Source organism: Rhodamnia argentea, chromosome 6 (assembly GCF_020921035.1).
Source record: "Rhodamnia argentea isolate NSW1041297 chromosome 6, ASM2092103v1, whole genome shotgun sequence".
Taxonomy (NCBI): Eukaryota; Viridiplantae; Streptophyta; class Magnoliopsida; order Myrtales; family Myrtaceae; genus Rhodamnia; species Rhodamnia argentea.
This window is the reverse complement of record NC_063155.1, coordinates 1,924,914-1,948,087: the sequence shown is the minus strand read 5'-3', so window position 1 is coordinate 1,948,087 and position 23,174 is coordinate 1,924,914. Positions and strand designations below refer to the sequence as shown.

General features: G+C 39.3%; 1 protein-coding gene, 1 long non-coding RNA gene and 1 pseudogene across 4 annotated transcripts; 1 reads left to right on the top strand and 2 right to left on the bottom strand.

Annotated features, from left to right (window-relative positions):
* Nucleotides 1–806: 806 nt before the first annotated feature.
* On the bottom strand, nucleotides 807–9,756 carry LOC115755947 (cullin-1). 3 transcript variants are annotated; one of them, XM_030695573.2, is made up of 20 exons: nucleotides 9,610–9,756; nucleotides 8,773–8,942; nucleotides 8,543–8,642; nucleotides 6,630–6,815; nucleotides 6,376–6,423; nucleotides 6,089–6,292; nucleotides 5,921–5,998; nucleotides 5,656–5,745; nucleotides 5,484–5,564; nucleotides 5,332–5,394; nucleotides 3,647–3,682; nucleotides 3,470–3,556; nucleotides 3,245–3,394; nucleotides 3,106–3,161; nucleotides 2,442–2,562; nucleotides 2,199–2,360; nucleotides 1,938–2,081; nucleotides 1,594–1,812; nucleotides 1,290–1,457; nucleotides 807–1,205 (listed from the first exon to the last, which is right to left on the bottom strand). In XM_030695573.2, the coding sequence occupies exons 2-20, from the start codon at nucleotides 8,910–8,912 to the stop codon at nucleotides 1,104–1,106; spliced, it is 2,235 nt and encodes a 744-aa protein (XP_030551433.1). In that variant the 5' UTR covers nucleotides 8,913–8,942; nucleotides 9,610–9,756; the 3' UTR covers nucleotides 807–1,103. The 3 variants fall into 3 exon arrangements, with proteins under 3 accessions (XP_030551433.1, XP_030551435.1, XP_048136111.1); XM_030695575.2 differs by lacking the exon at nucleotides 9,610–9,756 and adding an exon at nucleotides 9,417–9,512; XM_048280154.1 differs by lacking the exons at nucleotides 8,543–8,642; nucleotides 8,773–8,942; nucleotides 9,610–9,756 and having other exon boundaries at nucleotides 6,376–6,482; nucleotides 6,630–6,768.
* Nucleotides 9,452–22,406, top strand: LOC115755949. Its single transcript, XR_004017178.2, has 3 exons — nucleotides 9,452–9,546; nucleotides 11,106–11,108; nucleotides 22,340–22,406. It is a non-coding gene; the product is annotated as an uncharacterized LOC115755949 (long non-coding RNA).
* On the bottom strand, nucleotides 16,241–22,400 carry LOC115755948 (annotated as a pseudogene).
* Nucleotides 22,407–23,174: the final 768 nt, after the last annotated feature.

Below are 23,174 nucleotides of genomic sequence, written 5' to 3'. Positions count from 1 at the left end.
CACCACACGACACTTTCTTTTAAACAACCGACTACGACGGTCGATCCCGGTGTTAACAGGGTCACAAAACCCTTTGGATTTTGTAAAGTGACGACGGACTGCCCGAAACATTGGCAATTGACCAACTTCAAATAGGGAAACGACACTATCCATTTGAGCTACAAGTATTCATCCTCAGCAATACTTCTATGAGTGATTGTCAAAATATGCCGCATAGAGTGTGCATTGGACACGAAGGAATCGAATGCACCCGTAAGAAGTGTGGCAAGGACGGAATTAAATCCATCAACACCGTTCTCCTAGGGTGCGTATGGGCCCAAGTGAGAGATAAGATTTCTGTCCAAAAGTAGGGCTAACAATTCGTGGCTTTGAGTTGTACCCCAGCCGATTATTCATGTCACTTCCCATCATTGCAAAAATATATTAAAGTTTATAATTCTCTTAATGAATTCCTCTGAAGATTTGAGCCTTGTTCTCATGTCGAGTTAAATCATGTCTTGTTAATGTCTAGTTGACAACAAATTTGCAAAGAAAGAATCTAGAGAACCGGATGAAGGGTCGACAGGGGATGTAGGCTAAGTTTGGAAAAGGAGAGATAAATGCGGGATGCGTAAGTTTAGACGAAAAGTGCAAAATTCATAATTCCTTTTCAAATGAAAAGAGAGAAATTGCCGAGTTTTGAAGCATTTTGCATCCCAATATTCCTCCTACCAAACATAGCAAGAGTGCTTCGAATGGACGAGGACTCAGGTTGAGCATTAAAGATGGAAAGAAATTCTTCGTCACTAACTGGAGGATGCAGAGGATTTGAACAAGCATTAAAAAGAGCTTGCATTAAAAACCAAAGATGCTAAGATAGTCCAGTTGGTGCAACTTACCCAATCGAGTGATTACCTTACCAACAAGGCGAAGACACAAAACTCTACTTGTTCACGCTTGGTCGTGTAGACAAAATGTACAAGCATTCTGAGGTCCTGCCTTCTTTCCCATTGATGAGAGATGCATTTACATTGTTCTCGGTGCCAGCACCAAAGGGATCTCGAACTTGTTCCGGTGATTGCAGCAGCAGCAGTCACTTGATCCGGAAATTCGTCCAGAATATGTCATGCCAGATACTTGAACAAATTGGCGTTGTCTTTGTCTCTCTCCAAATAGTCTCGAGTGATCAAGTCCTCAATCCTTTTCTTGATTGCCTTGAAATCAGGCTGCAGCAATAAAACATAATCAGTTGATAAAAGCTGAAAGAACCAAGATAAAGGTAAGGGGTCAAATCAGTGTCTAGAACAGACCTTAAACATGCGACCCAACTGCTCAACACACTCCATGACCAACTGCTGATGACCCAAAACTTTTCGACTCTTCATGATACGAACAATCGAGGCATCAATTGCGTATCTCCGATCCTTATCAACATCTTCTATCACTTTCTTCTTCTCATCCACAGGAGGCAGAGGAATCTGCATGTTAGAAATATTAAAACAAGATTGCACAGATAAATCAGGGGAGAAAAACTAAACCAGGATTGCAATTAACATTTGATGTAGAAAGACAAGGTCAGAAAATTCAGAACAATAAAAAAATAGTCCGTTATACCTTGATCCTCCGCATTTTGTCGGTGAACTTGGAGTTGAACTCAAAGTGATCAGTAGGAGCAACGCTTTTTGTGTTTGGTTCTTTGTTAAGGATCTTGTACTTAGCACATGATAAGGAATGGAGAAGCCTCACAACATCATCATCAGTCAAATTCAACTGGGCCATTATCTCTGAGTAACTCAGTCTATCAGAAGAGTTGAATAACAACAGAGCTGAGGCCTACAAAGAAATAGAGATGGGATAAAAAGTTTTCATGTGAGAAAATACATAATACGAAATAAAAAATTCCGAAGTCTACCAAATCTCAAAATTGATATAAACAAAAAGTTCGGAAAACAAATTACCTGGTATGTAGTCACTATCAACTCCATGATTTTTGGCTCAAATTTACCAATAATGTTACAAGTCCCTAACGAATAAATCCATGTTAGCTTTCGATGCTTTGTTTTGGTCTGGTAGAATTCCCTAAAAACTTCAACACATTTTACCTGGAACAACCAAAAAATTAGCAATAACTTTTAAATCAGAGTGAACTAATCTATTTCAACCATCGGAAATTGCCTATGAACATCAAATTTTAAATCGTGGCAAAATTCCACAAGTACCATTTCTGCTGGAAGGTTCAAATCAAAGGACTTATAACTAGGCCAAAAACCGGTAGTCAGAACCGTGACTGTCAAGTCGATGCCGGGATTTGCATTTAGATTATTAGTGAGATACTCTTCAAAACTAGTTTGGTTCTCCTTTGCTAACGTCAAATCCGTAACCTGGAAAACAGAGAAGTGAATTAAGAACATATTGCTGCGGGTGAAACTAGTTTTAAGAAAAAAAAATCTAGGAACACCAACCATCCCTTCCATCTTCGATGTGAATTGACCGCCGCATTGCTGCTTTAATTTCGTGAGGATACTTCTCTCATGGTCATCATTGGCACTCTTATCAAAGAGAAGTCGTCTAGCAAGCTTCTTCCTGCCAGTTTTGATGATTATTAGTAAGCAGATTGATGCCATCACTGAGCTTCAATTATACTGGATGACGATCACAATGGACTATTAGGTGGATCCACACAACAGACATGAATAACATGCCTGATATATATTCTCGAAGGTCACTGTAAATTGATTATGGAAATGGTCTTAATTTTTCTTCCACTATAGAGATACAGGAAAGATGTAATTATAATATATAACAGAAATGTCGCTAACATAGGTTCTTCATCTTGAATATCATTGGGCATAAATACTTGCACCGTACTCTCAATAAACTTGCACCCATTACTCAAGGGTCTGGTCTCCTCTGATATTAAACTATTCAAGAACATGAGAACTAGTTTTGATGTAACTAAATAATAGGTAGAAAACTAGTAAGCCTAATTTCAATAAATCATGAACTGACTTTTATACGGCACTTCTATGGATACTGAGGCATAGAAGATGAAGTTAATTTCAAAATCAACAGTATGGTCAGTAGGCTATGCACCCGTGAATACATCTCCGATACTAAAAATATTACCTATAGAACTCAGCAAAAAGATCCTTGTCACTGATATACGCGAGCAGCTTTACTACCTGCAAAAGGTACAATAACCACCTATGAAACCTAAAAAATGATGCGAGACTACATTACAAAAATTAACGTCCACACAACAGACCTTCTCAAGCGTTTCTTCAATGGCTTCATCGCTCAATTTTTCACTACCTCCTTTCTTAAGTATATTATCACAAAAAGTAGCCAATAGCTCTGCACTTGAGCTTCCACCAACACCCTTGTTGCAAAAGACCTCAAAAGCCTCCTTAAGTGCCTGTCAAAAGGAACGTCCAAATGAGAATGCATTTGATGTGGCTTTTTGAAATCACTTCAACCACAAGATACGAACCTTATGGAAAAGAGTATGGTTCTGGAAACAGTCATTCACATATGCCACATACTTATCATGTAGCTCAATCACTTTCCTCACGAAAACCTGCCAACAATGAGATGAATCAATGCTGCTAAACAGACCAATTTTTTTTCATTAACATATGGAGAAGAACTAGAAAATTGAATGTATTACCTGTTCCTGCAAGCCAACTACATCCTTCTTCTCGCCCTGTGAAAAGGAATGAAGGGATTGGATTACTTGCTTCATAAAATGTTCCAAGTCAAAACAAAGGTATACATAAATATCACAGATGTGCAACCACACACTATAACACAGAGTGACGAGGATGACGAGTCCCAAACAGTGAGTCCAGTTTAAATTGGAATTAAAATATGGTAACTTAGTGAAGCATAAATTACTTAATGAAACCTAAAGCTCAGAAGCATCGCAGGACAATTTCCTTAGGGTCATACTAAATAATAAAAATTGCACCATACAATTCAAACTAATTGATTGCTAGAGCTTCAATAAACATTTTCAATACTTCTTCAAGAGAAGACTGCAAGGTAGAATTTTCAAAAATCCTTTTGAATATTTCATGGATAGTGGTCCACCACTATACATAAAAACAGTATAGGCATGAGCATGCAATAAGCCAGTTTTCTTGGTACACAGTATAGCACTGTAATCACAGTTGAATGATTGAATGACTACGTCAGCTCGTTGTTCACTTAGGCCTGATTGCTAAGACAATAACATAACAATGTATACGTGTCAACTATATATGCTAACATGTGCACTTGCTATTCATGTTCACATATATTCAGCTCTTCGAACATGTATGGCATATCTAACAGTCACTAGTGTGATGTATGTCTTTGCGAACACCATCTCTCTCTTAATGATGGGACTGGCAGATACTTTCTTGTATTATTGGCTCCTAATCTTTGGGTTATTCTCCTCCAAAAACAACTCCAAAATCAAGTTGGTTCTTCCCCCCTTCCCCCCTTTCTCTCCCTCCCTCCCTCCCTCCCTCACGCACAGGCACAACCACTCCACAAAGCTGATCTTAATAGATTCCCTTTTGAGTTGCTTGACTAGCCTCTTGTGGCAAGCTGCATCTCTTTCTGTAAGTCAATCTTCTCGTTTGAAGATTGACTTCTATCTTCTTGAATGAAGGAGAGGGTTTTTACCAAAAGATCTAAGTCAGCATCAATTCCTGATTTGATTCCACCAACTTATATCGCAATTACCATAGGAGGATTACCTCGCTGGCTGATGCTAATCCTGCTCTAAATAGATATAAAAAACACAGCATCCCACTTTAAGTGAAAAAATAGGAAACATATCAGAATTGCGCTTAGGAAACTTATTATTACCCTAGCAGACTTCTGTTCCATAAGAAGGACAATAGTCCGACAAGAAGGGTATCCCAGATACCCATGGACAATCAAAATATTCCATCTTCACTAAGGGTTGACAATAATCTTATGGTTACAAGAATTTTATGCACAGCTTGATTGATCTACAAGGCTACATCAATGAACCACATTAGATTTTTAGTCCACAACATTCCAACAACTCAGCTTGTTATCTTCCACCATGTTAATCCAATAAGAAAAATTGGAACTCTTCCTCTGTGTACTCAACTGATTCCATATCATAGAGACAACCACTGATGGAAGCAGAAATATCTTGAGAAGAGAGCAGAAACTGACAAGTAAAGCATGCAAATTCAGTGTCGGACGACGATCCAACAATACAGAAAAATGGAAGGAGACTTCGCTCATTTGACTGAAATAGAGCAGAAATTCTGCAAAATTCATATGAAAAATGCAAAGCCATGGACTGATAATTTGAGATACTGGCATACCAACCTTCTTGCTGCTAGCTGCATCTTCTGCTTGTTTCACCAAGGCAGTTCCCTCGGCAGTAACATGCTGAAAAATGAGGTGCGAAAAACAAGTTTAAGGATGACAAAGGCAAGTGCAGTTGAATGAGGATGAAATATGGATGACGGTTAAAGGACCTGCTTAAATATGTTAGCAACAGGATCCAAGCCTTTTGGTATTTTTGAGAAAAGCCTGAACATCCTCGACAAATCTTCAACCTAAACAGAACAGAAAAAATAATAGGTAAATACAACCCAAAAATATCCAAGACCATATGCTCATGAAGGGACAAAAGCGGATCCAGAATACCTTATCATCTCTTAGTAATGCATGACATCCTGAGTGCTCCTTTTCAAGTAGTTGGCTTGCATATACAGACAATAACTCATGTTGAACATTCTGAAGAAAGTGCAAACAGATAACAATATCAAAACTAAAAATTGTATAGGTCAAATTCCATCCAGATCTTGGAATATTCAAAATCTAAACAAGAATCAAAGATATGAACACACAGTTAATTGCACAAGTTGCTCCACCAGACTAAGCATAAAAGCCAAAATCAGCAAGGACAAACCTCTAGTAGCTTCGGCTCACTGCTAGAATGCAAGTAATGAGCAACCCTATCTTTCTCTCGTTTTAGGCACTCCTCAGCCTGGGAATCCGAATATCAAACATCAAACCTTGTGAAATATCGTCATCATCATCAAGATGTAAATGATTAGACAGGTAATGAATTCTTTACCTTCAACATATAATCAGGACAAGAGTCCTCTATAATCCAACTTGAAGCTTTACGGGAATAATAAGCAGCACTATCTTTCAACATAGCTGCTTCAAAATCATTTTCGTAATAACCCATTTGTCCCATGCCAATCTCCACGAATATATCCAATATATTCTTCAATAAAGCTCGATCAATTTGCTCTCCTTCACGTTCTTGGTCAATCTAATGCAAACAATTTCTGATAGTTAACTCAACATTAACATTGAAAAGAGAAAGGGACTGTAGTTAAATGAATATAAACATACCAATGAGATCACGGCATCCCTCACTTTCACCTTTAACTCTTGATATACCTTTAAAACAGCAAACAATGTACAATAGTCAAATTTTAGAGCGGCATCTGTGGAGGAAACTGAAAATGATGGTATCAAAGTCAACCAAGAAATCAATTATGAACTGTCTAAAGGCCACAACTATCCTAGGATGCAATCTAAGCTAAACCCAGAAAAAAAAAAGTGTAATAAGAACAGCAAATAGAAAGATTGTCGGGACTTCATACCAGTTCACGGAAGCAGGTCAGGCCAACTTCATTAAGGGGTGGCAGGGATCTCCTTGCAATGAAGTAGCGATCTAGATAATAGAAGAAACGAGAAAGCCATCTGACCATAACCTTATGATTCGCCCACCTTTTGACAAGCTCTCTCAACATAAACTCGTCATGTTTCTCTCTTAATGATGGCAATACCTAAATTGTAAGCAGAAGCAGATTTTTCAATGGATGAGGAGGATAAAAAATAACATGATAGCTGCTACATAAATGACAGAACTAGATATAACCAATAAGCTAATTACAGGTACTAACCAACTCTGCATTGGCATAATTATAGATAATTAATTATCAGACCGTCCCTCCCCACGCAAAGGGGGGAGAGGGAAAACTCCCTCCCTTCCCCCCAGAAAATAACGTTCTTTTTTGTAAGCAATTTAAGTAAATTGATCTTATGTTCAAGAGGAGGAGGAGAGCGCGAGAACAAGGAGGGCGGGAAAAGAATGCACGATTCATCAATATCTCCTAATATACCTAAGTTGACATGGTCAATGACCAATCCCTAGAATCATGGGCTACAAATCAGAAGCAACAAAACTCTGGAGGATTTGAGTGACTATGAAAACAAGAATAAACATGCAGATTCGTGAATAAGGTATATTGGGAAAAGCTCCATAAAAAACAGCAAACATCAACCATTTTTCTTTTCTTCTCTTCTTTTCTTTTTGTTTGACCATCGAGCTTAACTGGCTTTCGTCTCTCGGTGTCGTTGTCGGTCCAGCAGAGTGCTTTTGCCGAAAAAATTCCTCATTGGTAACAAATGGTTACCCCATTAAGCGGGGAAATCCTATTTTCAAAGCCGAAATCTTATGTCTATACTTTTTCAAAAAACGGACTAAGAGGGTCAGCTATCCAGCCAATCTTCATAACTAAATACCGTTATTGTATAGGTAGATCTCGTTGTGAAAGACCTATTACTAGATAATTCATGGGTAGAGCCAAAGAATGTGAACTGTACAAGTTGCTAATAGGATTGATAAAATGAATTAAGGAACTCCGGTGCATAGAGAGGACCTCACCGTTTAAGACATAACCATAGAAACGATGGAATCCACTATTTCGTTATTCACTTCTATTTATTACTTTTTTCTGTTTTTTTATACCTAGTATCAATAAGTTTGGGCGTAGTACATAAGCTGGAAGTAGAGCGGAATGATGAGTCATCCCCCTGCAGATTACATCTACATTGCAGCAATGAATGACTCTTCGCACTGATAAAGAGATCGACTCTCGAGGGTGGTTTTACTAGACCCCTTCGCAGAAAAATTTTGTATCTATCAACCACTCTTGGCCTTTCTGCTGTTCTTTCGGATCTATTCATTCTTCCAGAAACCTTGTCACCGAACTTCTTCTGACAGCCGACTCTTTGTTAATCCACTTTATGTAATCTCAGTTGGTTGATACTATCTATTCTCCAAAAATGACTCAGGCTTTCGCCACATGCCACGGTTCTTCTATCTTAAACTTGCTCTATTTATAAAATTCAGAAAACACAATCATAAATTACAATCTCTAATGAATAAAGAGATAGTAATAGGCTATAATGAGGAAAAACAGCCCAAAATTTCCAAAGAATTGAAGGACGCTGTCATAAATATTTAAATGAAGAGACATCCATACTATACAAGACTGATACTTAGGCAATGCAAGTAAAAGAAAAAAGAAAGCACCCAACTATTACACCAGCCATTGAGAAAGTCAATGGCATCTACGAGAATGTAAATCCAACAAGAGCTCTACATAAAACTTCTTTAATTCCGTAACTTCGAGTTTTCCAGACTTGCAAAGCTAATGAAGTAAACTTCAAGTGAAATAATCAACCAATATAACAGGAAAGGGAGTTGTGGACAGTAAATCTTCCTCACCGGTGACATGATATACTCTTCAAAAGATTCTCTATACTTGTCATACAGTTGCTGGGAGTAATCATACGGAGGCTTTTGAGTACACATATTGTAAATAGTACTGCCAGGAGGATTGAGAAGAAAAAGGAAAAAACAAAAAAAATGAACTATTAGCAAACCAATCAAGACAGTGGGATAACAATTCTAAGTATCACAACTCCTGAAGTCACAAATTCAGAAGTGAGGTTTACGTGTAGAGCATAATGTGGTCTTCCGAGCTAAACTGAGGCTCAGGAAGCCCTTCAAGGATATTCTTGAGCTTCAGTATACCCTTTTGCATGAACTCCCATCCTTGCTCTAAATCAATTGTTTTCCTCTCATTCGCCGCCATATCTCCACAATCTGGTTCTCAACACCAAATCTGCACGTAGAAGGTGATTAAGTCATTGACAGCAGAAAATTGTGAATCTGAACCAAATCCAACAATGCAATAAAACCTAGGAAAACCACTCTTCCGCAAGGCCAAAAAATATTCTATCGACTGCTTCCAGCCGGACAATCACTAATCTGTCGGAGAAGTATTTAAATAATCACAAGCATTCTATTAGGACTCTGATTTAGGTCTTGGACCGTCTTACCCAAGCTTGATAATACCGCTAATATCTCGAGCAGTATCAGCTTCCTAATCCAGCACGCTGTATCTACTCGCACTTGGAATTCTATCCTCAGATAATTCTACTCCTAATTCCACAACTCAACCCTAACTTCAATCCGGCGTCGACCAACAAAAAAAAAAAGCGTATCGACAAAGCTTCCAGAGCCGAAATTCCCTATCTCCGCACTGTTTCCACGAACTTCAAGGTAAAACAGACAGAGCAAAACCTCGCCCTCCGACCTCGAAAGCGAAGAGCCGGCAAAAAAGGAGAACAACAGATCCGAGGCCGATTCGCTCGGAATCAACCGACGGAATCCAATGGCGGATGGACGTCGGCCACAAGCGATCGCGAGGCTCGAAACGAGATTGCGTAGGGAAAGAATCCAGTCAGAACTAAGAAAAACCAGAGAGCGAGAGAGAGAGAGAGAGAGACCTGATTGGAAGGATCGGAGAAACCCTAGGGGAATCAGAGACTCGTGAGTCGCAGCAGAATCGGAACCCACCGGTTGGTGGAGGAGGGAGAGGTGGGAGGCACGGAGCTCCGACAACGCATTGATTGTGAAGAAGAAACAGTAGAATGGGGAAAAAAAAAAAAAACCCTTATTCTAATAATTGGGATCAAATCGTGATCTCTCGCAAAGTGGTTATTCGCTTTTAGCATCACGAACTCTCTCCCTCTCAAGCTCTAGCAATCGCAACGTGATGCTCGATTTAACAATCCAACTTTTTCTTACCTTTTTAAGCGCCACCAATTAATTACGATCGATTAGACACCCAAATAAAATACGAAAGAATACTCAATTACTATGAACCTAAGATACAATAAATTCGGGCACTTAATTACGCTAGATCAATCTAACGCTCCATACCAATTCTCTTTGTTTCTCCAAAAAAAATCTTACAAGCTGTCTAGGTTGATTTTAAGCTTAAATCGCTAATGTAGAAGAGTGATCGTGCGGGTACCCAATTAATAATTTAATACTCAATAAACTAAAGTGACGAATAAATTGCTAGAGATACGGCCGAATCGAATGCAAAGCATAGCCTTACTATGGTTAATTTCACGAAAATCTGCAACGTGTTAATTAAAATTGATGCCTAGTCTAAATATGGTTTTCTAAATATCTAAGCAATTCTAACCAATTGTTTTTTGGGCTTTTCTTATCCATGTACACTAGATGACATGCTATTTCGATCTAAGTTTAACATGCATAAATTATTAACTAACGACGCGCGTGGCACGGCATAATTCTAATGGCAACTAAAATTAATGTGACATGCTATCTAACTTATACGAGCCCAAATCTGAAAATTTTAAATGGCATTGATATAATGACATAGCAATAATAATAATGACGTGGCAATGGTGACATGGCAACGGTAACAGGGCAAGTGGCGACAATAGTGATGATGTGGCAACAATAACATGGTCGTGACATGGAAATATGAAACTAATCCCACATGCATGTCGTTTCGTGATTTCCATTGGAAGTCAAAAATGTGAATCTATCTAATATATGTAGTTACCTAATTCAAACTAGAAAATAATTTAGATAAATCCTACGCTAAATTAGCAAATTTATTGAGTTAGATACGCAATTCTAAATTAGGAAATAAATCTATCCTAATATGCAATGCAATTTTCTGTAATTTTTTTAATATGAAGTTTACTAAATTAAAAACACCTAATAGATAAATGCCTGAAAATCTCACAAATTCAATTCAAAGTTAGATCCAAGATAATCCTATTAAGGGGATAAATATATTTCAGTTCCGAAAAATATCTAATTCGAATAATTCGACTCGAAGGACCGGACGATGACCGGTAGAGATGTACACTGAGGACGACAAAGGAATTGGCTGGCTTGGGGAAAAGGCTTGGCCAATGGAATCGGGAACTTGTTAGTGATGGTTTGTAGCGTCGGTGAGGGAGTGGCTGGCGTTGGACGATCTCGCCGGAGTACGAAAATTGCACGGACGTTCACTTAAGAGTGGCAATTAGACTCAATCGACACCGTGTCAGCATTAGATAACCCTGCAAAACAGAACCCCAAGTGCGGCGAAGCAACAGACAACAAACGTTGCGGCGTCGCGACTGGACTGGTCGTGAGGGAGCTTGGAGAGCGGCACTGCTTGCTGTTCGCTGCGGTGTCGATCGGCGGCTGTTCAAGAAGTCCCGGTAACTAAGGCAGGACCACCGGCGGGAGACGCTGCACACACCAAGAACGTCACCGAGACCGCAGGAATAAGAATTGAATCTGCAGCGACGGGACTTGCTGGGCACCGCCAAATTGAAAGGCCCATGTGCGAGAGACCAATGAAAGAGATTTAAATGGACGGGCAAGATGATCCTAGAGCTCGTGAGAGGGAGATTAAATTAGTCGAAAGATAAACTTTAGTCCAACTAGGCACGCTCATCTCGTTCAAATTTTGGACTAATCTTGACTTCGAATTTGATTTAAATCTCCAATTATTTGACCAACCTCATGCCGATTTGAAACTCTAACCTGCAAAATACGGTATTAATCTTTATCATTGCCGGTGACGAGGGGAGGTGATCCCACGCGTGCCCGTCCGTGATATCGTCGTAAAGAAATCACGTGATCACCATCTATATGGAACGTGTAGCGTCCTGGAAACCAGCTCCCCATGTTAAGGACATTTTAGATATATTGCAAAGGAGATTCGCAATAAGTTATAAAGAATAATCGACGACAAAATGCGAATCAAGTCATTGACGGAAATAGAAAATACAAGGTAGAATTTGACATCGGAAAACTTCGGCGAATTCAATTGACATGAAAGTGGTGCGACGCAACAAATCATTTGACAACACGGATGATCAATTTTATTGAAATTCTGTCTTAGAATTCCGTTCACGTCAAACTCAAGACTCCAGGATTGAGGCCCCGAGAGTGTGCTATGCGAATAAAATCGAGAGATGAAGGGAAAGACTCCTCACTTGTATATTAGTCATGACACATATTCACTTCTTAAGCAATAAATGATAGCTGGTTTGATCAGACTAAGGCAAGTAAACTACTTCTTCCATACAAAGTGCCAAGTGTAAGCATGTGGCATCACTTCCCATCACCACATCAAACCTCATGCAGTCAGCCCAAAGAGCTTTCATTTGCCCTTTATTCTCGTACACAACATGGAATTTCATAACTTGAGTTGTAAAAGAGGGATCATGAGGACAAGTGGCTAAGTAAGAGAGCTAGGGGCGAACTATAGGCAAATGGCTCAATTTCTCCGTGCTAAGTGACAAGTATAAGGGCAGGTGGCGTCACTCTCCTCTCTCCAAGTCCTATAACATGTAAATAGTCTAGGGCAAATTGAGCTCCATTTTTTTCATATGCGACCGTAAAATCATGAAAAATGTGAATATGAGTGCTGATTGTCTAGGAAGTGGATATAATTTTGTGAGTTTGAGCTGGACAGAATCTGGACGAGAAGACCTACTGTTTGTTCGGCGTGATTTGAGCTTCATTTTTCTTCATATGTAATTCCAGGCAAGTGTCCATCTATCCCTACCACTAATCTGCCCATTTGTCTCTTGTTCTCGCATGAATCATTGAAATTAGAAATGGGTATATTGATGGCTAGATTCGGTTGCATGTCGGCGAAAATGGTAAGGCATGAGCGATTCATTGCTTGAATTGTCATTTCTGATACTTGGGTAAGCTGATTATATGGATTGGTTATCGAATGTATCGTTAGTTTGTGATGAACTGAAGTAGGACACTATATGTGTGGTTCGGCTATAAGGTTGGGGAAAGATCCACAAGCTCGGTATGTGTAGTTCGAATGTGTTATTGAGGTTGAATTGACGTGGATTGAGTTTACGTATTACTCGGCCAAATAGTTGTCTTATGTGGGGAGTTTTCGGTTCGCTCATTTCGTAGCTAAAGGAATACAACTAGATGTGATAGGCCGTCTATTAGGTTGGGGATTTAGCTATGTGAGTCTCGAATCTAGTGGAATCGGTGGCCAATGTACGGCATACTTGATCTAACCGAGGTTGATATCGGGGTTATATGGGGAATACCGACAAGGAGGAGTGAATTAATATCGATGACCGCTAAGATGGTTGGCAACTCCTTAGCCGTAACTTTTTTGGTATGCCTCTCGTGGTGGTATTCGTTGTGTGCCTTGACTTGTTGTTTGTAGGATTTTGTCTAAATATATGAATGAATGGACGATTTAGTTGTTCGGCTAAATGCTCTCACTTGCTAAGCTATGGGTAGCTCACCTCTATTTGGGGACTATCTTTTTAAATACTCGGATAAAGAATAAGATCGAGCCCCGAAGATGATGGCGAAGACGAAGCTAGTTGATGGTATTGATAGGATGAACGTAGTCATCGTAGTTTGTAATATTTGAACTTTTGTAAAGAATCTTCCAAAAGATACATATATATATATATGTATATAAAATATTAAATAAACTTAATTTCATTTCTCGAGTCTATTGATTATTGATCGTGCATTTTATCGGGTTTATAAACCTTATGAAAAGCTCTACCCTTAGAGCGTCGTACTTGCCTTTTATTTGTTTATACATGCACTTGTATCCTATAGCATCTTTCGCATGTGCCCTCTACTATAAACAATTAGTAACAGATTAAAGCAGAATGCGCAAGCAGGTTGGGTCAACCGGATGGCGGGGCTAGGGTCCCGATAGAACGTGTGTGTGACATGTGACCGCAACACATGTTAGTCTTAGACGCTAATAATGCAATGTGGGGGTAGTGCATAATGCCAATATATGGCTCTAATGTTGTTGTTTAGGGAGTGCATGACAACCATTTTAATTTTCTATTTCTATTTCAAACCTATTTCTGGAATAGGTTTAGAACATAATCTCGTTTGGTAACTTAATTTTATTTTTCTATTTTTGAAACAAAAATTTGTTCCAGAAATAGATTTGGAAGGGAAATCAAAAACAAAAAAATTTAGCTTTTCGTAGAAACAGAAATCAGAAAATAATATCCCCTTACTTTTTCTCAAATACCCATTGCCGACCACCACCTGCCATTGTCCCCCGCCTCATCACCGGCCGCCGCCACCCACCGCCGGCCGCCGTCGCCGAACATCGCTTGCCGCCAACCACCGCTCACCCCACCCTCCACAAGCCGCCTCAACCATTGCCGGCCGCAGCCGACTATCGTCGACCTCCGTCGCCACCCACCGCCGACCTTCGCCTCCTCCTCCACCTCCGCATTCGCCAACCACTGCCCTCGGTCTCCCACCACCGGCCGTTGTCTACCACCACCCGCCGTCGCTTGTAGTCCCCTGCTTCGGCCTTGGCTGCCGCCACCCATCATTGCCGACCTACGCCGACCGCCGCTTCTGACCTTTGCCGTCCGCAGCTGCCCACGCTAGTGATTACCGTCGATCGCGGCCACCAACCATTGTCCTCGGTCGCCTACCATCACCCCTTGCCTCACCACCGGCCGCTACCACCCATCGCCCGTCGCCGCCGACCCTACCGCCACTTACCATCACCTGCCACCAACCATCTCCCATCGCCAACCTCTGCCGACCGCCACCGACCATTGCCAACCTCCGCCGGCCGCCGCCGCCCAATACTACAGGCCACCGCAACCAACGCCGCCGTCGAAGTGAAAAATATAATAAATAATAATTTTTAGAAGTAGAAATTTTCAACCGTTGTCAAACAAACTTTTATTCCAAGATTAGAAATTTTATATCGTTATCAAACACATTTGTTTGCTCAAAAACTCATCTAGAAACCGAAATAAAAAAAATCTATTTCTAGCTATAAATCTATTTCCCGAACAGAATGATTATCATGCACCCCCTTAGGGGTCGGGACTGTTCGTTAATTTTTCCATGCAATGAATGGCTCAATGTGGTAGACAAAATTTAGTGTCTACATGCATCGTCAAATTTCGGGAAAATTAACAAAAAAATCCAAAATCTAATTGGTTCAATTCAATCGTGAACTTTTTTTAGCCAATTCATTTATAAACCTTTTGCAATTGTGCCAATTCAATCCATTCACTGAATTTTAATCGACCGGCACTAACGTAGATGTCAATTGGCGGGTGACATAATATTTTAATATTTTTTATTTTTTCTCTTTTCTTTTACTTTCTTCCCTTTCCCTCTTCTACCTGCAGCAGGTCGTTGAACCTCAATCCAGCCAAAGGGATGGCCGGTGAGGCTCGCAGGGGGAGGCCGGACCTTACCAACCCCAAGCGAGGCCAGTTGCCAAGATTCGACAATCGATTGGGGGAAGAAGAAGGAAGGGGAAGAAAAACAAACGAAAAATAAAGAAAAGGAGAAAAGGAAAAAGAAAAAATATTCAAAAAAATATTAAAATATTTTCTCGTCAACAGGCTAACATCCACATCAACGTCGGCTGGCCGAAAATTGTCGCATCGATTGAATTGGTACAATTACAAAAGATTTATAATTGAATTGGCCAAAAAACAAAATGTTTTAGATTGAATTAGCATGATTGCAATAGGTTAGGACTTTTAGTAGTTTTCCTTCCTAACATTGTAAAATTTTTAGCAAGTATCTCCAACCTAACACCACAAGGTAATGAAAAAAAATAAGAAGTTGTTAACAAAATGGACACAAAAGACAAGATATCATACAGGTTTGTTGATGTTAACTAATGGCGAAGATGAAGGGCTAGATTGCATATATTGTGGAACACAACAGACTCAACTTAGTGGGATGAGGCATTTGTTTCCTATTATCAATATGGCTAAGTTCATATTCTAATGCATGGAGATTTTATTTGCAGACATGAATAACATGCTTGATATATATTCTCGCAGGTCACTGTAAATTGATTACGGAAATGGTCTTAATTTTTCTTTTACTATAGAGATACAGGAGAGATGTAATTATAATATATAACAGAAATGTCGCTAGCATAGGTTCTTCATCTTGAAGATCATTGGGCATAAATACTTGCACCGTCCTCTCAATAAACTTGCACCCATTACTCAAGGGTCTGGTCTCCTCTGATATTAAACTATTCGAGAAAATGAGAACTAGTTTCGATGTAACTAAATAATAGGTAGAAAACTAGTAAGCCTAATTTCAATAAATCATGAACTGACTTTTATACGGCACTTCTATGGATACTGAGGCATAGAAGATGAAGTTAATTTCAAAATCAACAGTATGGTCAGTAGGCTATGCACCCGTGAATACATCTCCAATACTAAAAATATTACCTATAAAACTCAGCAAAAAGATCCTTGTCACTGATATATGCGAGCAGCTTTACTACCTGCAAAAGGTACAATAACCACCTATGGAACCTAAAAAATGATGCTCGACTACATTACAAAAATTAACGTCCACACAACAGACCTTCTCAAGCGTTTCTTCCAATGGCTTCATCGCTCAATTTTGCACTACCTCCTTTCTTAAGTAGATTATCACAAAAAGTAGCCAATAGCTCTGCACTTGAGCTTCCGCCAACACCCTTGTTGCAAAAGACCTCAAAAGCCTCCTTAAGTGCCTGTCAAAAGGAACGTCCAAATGAGATTGTATTTGATGTAGCTTTCTGAAATCACTTCAACCACAAGATATGAACCTTATGGAAAAGAGTATGGTTCTGGACACAGTCATTCACATATGCCACATACTTATCATGTAGCTCAATCACTTTCCACACGAAAACCAGCCAACAATGAGATGAATCAATGCTGCTAAACAGACCAATTTTTTTTTATTAACGTATGGAGAAGAACTAGAAAATTGAATGTATTACCTGTTCCTGCAAGCCAACTAAATCTTTCTTATCACCCTCTGAAAAGGAATGAAGGGATTAGATTACTTGCTTCATAAAATGTTCCAAGTCAAAACAAAGGTATGCATAAATATCACAGATGTGCAACCACACACTATAATACAGAGTGACGAGGATGACGAGTCCCAAACAGTGAGTCCAGTTTAGATTGGAATTTAAAATAACACACAAATGGTAACTTACTGAAGCATAAATTACTTTATGAAACCTAAAGCACAGAAGCATCGCAGGACAATTTCCTTAGGGTCATACTAAATAATAAAAATTGCACCATACAATTCAAACTAATTGATTGCTAGAGCTTCAATAAACATTTTCAATAATTCTTCAAGAGAAGACTGCAATGTAGAATTTTCAAAAATCCTTTTGAATATTTCATGGACAGTGGTCCACCACTATACATAAAAACAGTACAGGCATGAGCATGCAATAAGCAAGTTTTCTTGGTACACAGTATAGCACTGTAATCACAGTTGAATGATTGAATGACTACGCCAGCTCGTTGTTCACTTAGGCCTGACTTCTAAGACAATAACATAACAATGTATACGTGTCAACTATATATGCTAACATGTGTACTTGTTAATCATGTTCACATATATTCAGCTCTTCCAACATGTATGGCATATCTAATGGTCACTAGTGTGATGTATGTCTTTGCGAACACAATCTCTCTCTTAATGATGGGACTGGCAGATACTTTCTTGCATTATTGGCTCCTAATCTTTGGGTTATTCTCCTCCAAAAACAACTCCAAAATCAAGTTGGTTCCTCCCCCCCTTCCCCCTTTCTCTCCCTCCCTCCCTCCCTCACTCACACACAGGCATAACCACTCCACAAAGCTGATCTTAATAGATTCCCTTTTGAGTTGCTTGACTAGCCTCTTGTGGCAAGCTGCATCTCTTTCTGTAAGTCAATCTTCTCGTTTGAAGATTGACTTCTATCTTCTTGAATGAAGGAGAGGGTTTTTACCAAAAGATCTAAGTCAGCATCAATTCCTGATTTGATTCCACCAACTTATATCGCAATTACCATAGGAGGATTACCTCGCTGGCTGATGCTAATCCTGCTCCAAATAGATATAAAAAACACAGCATCCCACTTTAAGTAAAAAAATAGGAAACATATCAGAATTGCGCCTAGGAAACTTATTATTACCCTAGCAGACTTCTGTTCCGTAGGAAGGACAACAGTCCGACAAGAAGGGTATCCCAGATAGCCATGGACAATCAAAATATTCCATCTTCACTAAGGGTTGACGATAATCTTGTGGTTACAAGACTTTTATGCACAGCTTGATTGATCTACAAGGCTACATCAATGAACCACATTGGATTTTTAGTCCACGACATTCCAACAACTCAGCTTTTTATCTTCCGCCATATTAATCCAATAAGAAAAATTGGAACTCTTCCTCTGTGTACTCAACTGATTCCATATCATAGAGACAACCACTGATGGAAGCAGAAATATCTTGAGAAGAGAGCAGAAACTGACAAGTAAAGCATGCAAATTCAGTGTCGGACGATGATCCAACAATACAGAAAAATGGAAGGAGACTTGCTCATTTGACTGAACTAGAGTAGAAATTCTGCAAAATTCATATGAAAAATGCAAAGCCACGGACTGATAATTTGAGATACTGGCATACCAACCTTCTTGCTGCTAGCTGCATCTTCTGCTTGTTTCACCAAGGCAGTTCCCTCGGCAGTAAAGTGCTGAAAAATGAGGTGTGAAAAACAAGTTTAAGGATGACGAAGGCAAGTGCCATTAAATGAGGATGAAATGTGGATGACGGTTAATGATAGGCAAATACAACCCAAAAATATCCAAGACCATATGCTCATGAAGGGACAAAAGCGGATCCAGAATACCTTATTATCTCTTAGTAATGCATGACATCCTGAGTGCTCCTTTTCAAGTAGTTGGCTTGCATATACAGACAATAACTCATGTTGAACATTCTGAAGAAAGTGCAAACAGATAACAATATCAAAACTAAAAAATTGTACAGGTCAAATTCCATCCAGATCTTGGAATATTCAAAATCAAAACAAGAATCAAAGATATGAACACACAGTTAATTGCACAAGTTGCTCCACCAGACTAAGCATAAAAGCCAAAATCAGCAAGGACAAACCTCTAGTAGCTTCGGCTCACTGCTAGAAGGCAAGTAATGAGCAACCCTATCTTTCTCTCGTTTTAGGCACTCCTCAGCCTGGGAATCCGAATATCAAACATCAAACCTTGTGAAATATCGTCATCATCATCAAGATGTAAATGATTAGACAGGTAATGAATTCTTTACCTTCAACATATAATCAGGACAAGAGTCCTCTATAATCCAACTTGAAGCTTTACGGGAATAATAAGCAGCACTATCTGTCAACATAGCTGCTTCAAAATCATTTTCGTAATAACCCATTTGTCCCATGCCAATCTCCACGAATATATCCAATATATTCTTCAATAAAGCTCGATCAATTTGCTCTCCTTCACGTTCTTGATCAATCTAATGCAAACAATTTCTGATAGTTAACTCAACATTTAACATTGAAAAGAGAAAGGGACTGTAGTTACGTGAATATAAACATACCAATGAGATCACGGCATCCCTCACTTTCACCTTTAACTCTTGATATACCTTTAAAACAGCAAACAATGTACAATAGTCAAATTTTAGCGCGGCATCTGTGGAGGAAACTGAAAATCACGGTATCAAAGTCAACCAAGAAATCAATTATGAACTGTCTAAAGGCCACAACTATCCTAGGATGCAATCTAAGCCAAACCCAGAAAAAAAAAAAAGGTAAAAAGAACAGCAAATAGAAAGATTGTCGAGACTTCATACCAGTTCATGGAAGCAGGTCAGGCCAACTTCATTAAGGGGTGGCAGTGATCTCCTTGCAATGAAGTAGGGATCTAGATAATAGAAGAAACGAGAAAGCCATCTGACCATAACCTTATGATTCGCCCACCTTTTGACAAGCTCTCTCAACATAAACTCGTCATGTTTCTCTCTTAATGATGGCAATACCTAAATTGTAAGCAGAAGCAGATTTTTCAATGGATGAGGAGAATGAAAAATAACATGATAGCTGCTACATAAATGACAGAACTAGATATAACCAATGTCCAATAAGCTAATTACAGGTAATAACCAACTCTGCATTGGCATAATTATAGATAATTAATTATTGGACCGTCCCACCCCACGCAAAGGGGGGAAAAAAAAATCCCTCCCTTCCCCCAGAAAATAACGTTCTTTTGTAAGCAATTTAAGTAAATTGATCTTATGTCAAGAGGAGGACGAGGAGAACGCGAGAACAAGGAGGGTGGGAAAAGAATGCACGATTCATCAATATCTCCTAATATACCTAAGTTGACATGGTCAATGACCAATGCCTAGAATCATGGGCTACAAATCAGAAGCAACAAAACTCTGGAGGATTCAAGTGACTATGAAAACAAGAATAAACATGCAGATTCGTGAATAAGGTATATTAACAACTCGATATTGGGAAAAGCTCCATAAAAAACAGCAAACATCAACCATTTTTCTTTTCTTTTCTCTTCTTTTCTTTTTGTTTGACCATCAGGCTTAACTGGTGAAAAGTTTGGGCGTAGTACATAAGCTGGAAGTAGAGCAGAATGATGAGTCATCTCCCTCCAGATTACATCTACATTGCAGCAATGAATGACTCTTCGCACTGATAAAGAGATTGACTCTCGAGGGTTTTACTAGACTCCTTTGCAGAAAAATTTTGTATCTATCAACCACTTATGGCCTTTCTACTGTTCTTTAGGATCTATTCATTCTTCCAGAAACCTTGTCGCTGAACTTCTTCTGACAGCCGACTCTTTGTTAATCCACTGTATGTAATCTCAGTTGGTTGATACAATCTATTCTCCAAAAATGACTCAGGCTTTCGCCACATGCCACGGTTCTTCTATCTTAAACTCGCTCTATTTATAAGATTCACAAAACACAATCATAAATTACAGTCTCTAATGAATAAAGAGATAGTAATAGGCTATAATGAGGAAAACAGCCCAAAATTTCCAAAGAATTGAAGGACGCTGTCATAAATATTTATATGAAGAGACATCCATACCATACGAGACTGATACTTAGGCAATGCAAGTAAAAGAAAAAAGAAAGCACCCAACTATTACACCAGCCATTGAGAAAGTCAATGGCATCTACGAGAATGTAAATCCAACAAGAGCTCTAGATAAAACTTCTCTAATTCTGTAACTTCGAGTTTTCCAGACTTGGAAAGCCAATGAAGTAAACTTCAAGGGAAATAATCAACCAATATAACAGGAAAGGGAGTTGTGGACAGTAAATCTTCCTCACCTGTGACATGATATACTCTTCAAAAGATTCTCTATACTTGTCATACAGTTGCTGGGAGTAATTATGCGGAGGCTTTTGAGTACACATAGTGTAAATAACACTGCCAGGAGGATTGAGAAGAAAAAGGAAAAAAAAAAAATCAACTATTAGCAAACCAATCAAGACAGTGGGATAACAATTCTAAGTATCACAACTCCTGAAGTCACAAATTCAGAAGAGAGGCTTACGTGTAGAGCATCATGGAGTCTTCCGAGCTAAACTGAGGCTCACGAAGCCCTTCAAGGTTATTCTTGAGCTTCACTATAACCTTATCAATGAACTCCCATCCTTGTTCTAAATCAATTGTTTTCATCTCATTCGCCGCCATATCTCCACAATCTGGTTCTCAACACCAAATCTGCACGTAGAAGGTGATTAAGTCATTGACAACAGAAAATTGTGAATCTGAACCAAATCCAACAATGCAATAAAACCTAGGAAAACCACTCTTCCGCAAGGCCAAAAAATATTCTTTCGACTGCTTCCAGCCGGAAAATCACTAATCTGTCGGAGAAGTATTTAAATAATCACAAGCATTCTATTAGGACTCTGATTTAGGTCTTGGACCGTCTTACCCAAGCTTGATAATACCGCTGATATCTTGAGCAGTATCAGCTTCCTAATCTAGCACGCTGTATCTACTCGCACTTGGAATTCTATCCTCAGATAATTCTACTCCTAATTCCACAACTCAACCCTAACTTCAATCCGGCGTCGACCAAAAAAAAAGCGTATCGACAAAGCTTCCAGAGCCGAAATTCCCTATCTCCGCACTGTTTCCACGAGCTTCAAGGTAAAACAGACAGAGCAAAACCTCGCCCTCCGACCTCGAAAGCGAAGAGCCGGCAAAAAAAGAGAACAACAGATCCGAGGCCGATTCGCTCGAAATCAACCGACGGAATCCAATGGCGGATTGACGTCGACCACAAGCGATCGCGAGGGTCGAAAGGAGATTGCGGAGGGAAAGAATCCAGCAGAACTAAGAAAAACCAGAGAGAGAGAGAGAGACCTGATTGGAAGGATCGGAGAACTCTTGCAAGGCAGTCTGGGTTGATTTTAAGCTTAAATCACTAATGTAGAAGAGTGATCGTGCGGGTACCCAATTAATAATTTAATACTCAATAAACTAAAGTAACAAATAAATTGCTAGAGATACGGCTGAACTGAATGCAAAGCATAGCCTTACTACGGTTAACTTCACGAATATCTGCAAAGTGTTAATTAAAATTGATGCCTAGTCTAAATATCGTGTGGCATCCTGTATTTCGACTCACTTTCGAAGTTCAGAATGAATGAAATGTCTCATTGATGTATTTCGTTCGAATCTCACTCGGAATTGATCCTTCTTGAGCGAACTAACCAAATGGAATGACTAGTTAGGAAAATCAGATACATTGACCTAAGAATTTGATCCTGGATTTGACTCTTTGACTATGAAAATTGTCGAATGAATATTTTGGACCAATATTAGCCGATCCTAGAATGGTTAAGGAACGGTTTGGGTAATACCCTACGTTTGGATCACGGGTGATTCCGTTTGATCTCATGTGGGTTCCGAACGTTCCTAAATTATTTTTTAACGATTGTGTCCATCGAGACTAGTGATTGATCTTCGCAATTGAATGACAACCAAAGTCGCCATTGCTCAAGAAATTCTTAAATGTGATATTAATCACGGGTCAATACGCGTAACTCCTAAAAGCCGCATGTTAGTTTGAGATACGCTGAAATTTCAATTGATCGAGATTGATTGCAAATCGGACTTCGAAATTAGACGTCGGACTTTCAGGGGTTCC

Bases quoted from the DNA above. Each gene is read 5' to 3' on its own strand.
- LOC115755947 (XM_030695573.2), bottom strand. From the start codon at position 8,912: ATGGCGGCGAATGAGAGGAAAACAATTGATTTAGAGCAAGGATGGGAG. The intron at 5,999-6,088 runs GTAAAGAATTCA...TCGGATTCCCAG, and splicing joins GTCCTGATTATATGTTGAAG to GCTGAGGAGTGCCTAAAACG. The intron at 1,813-1,937 runs GTAATTTGTTTT...ATTTCTTTGTAG, and splicing joins TGATAGTGACTACATACCAG to GCCTCAGCTCTGTTGTTATT.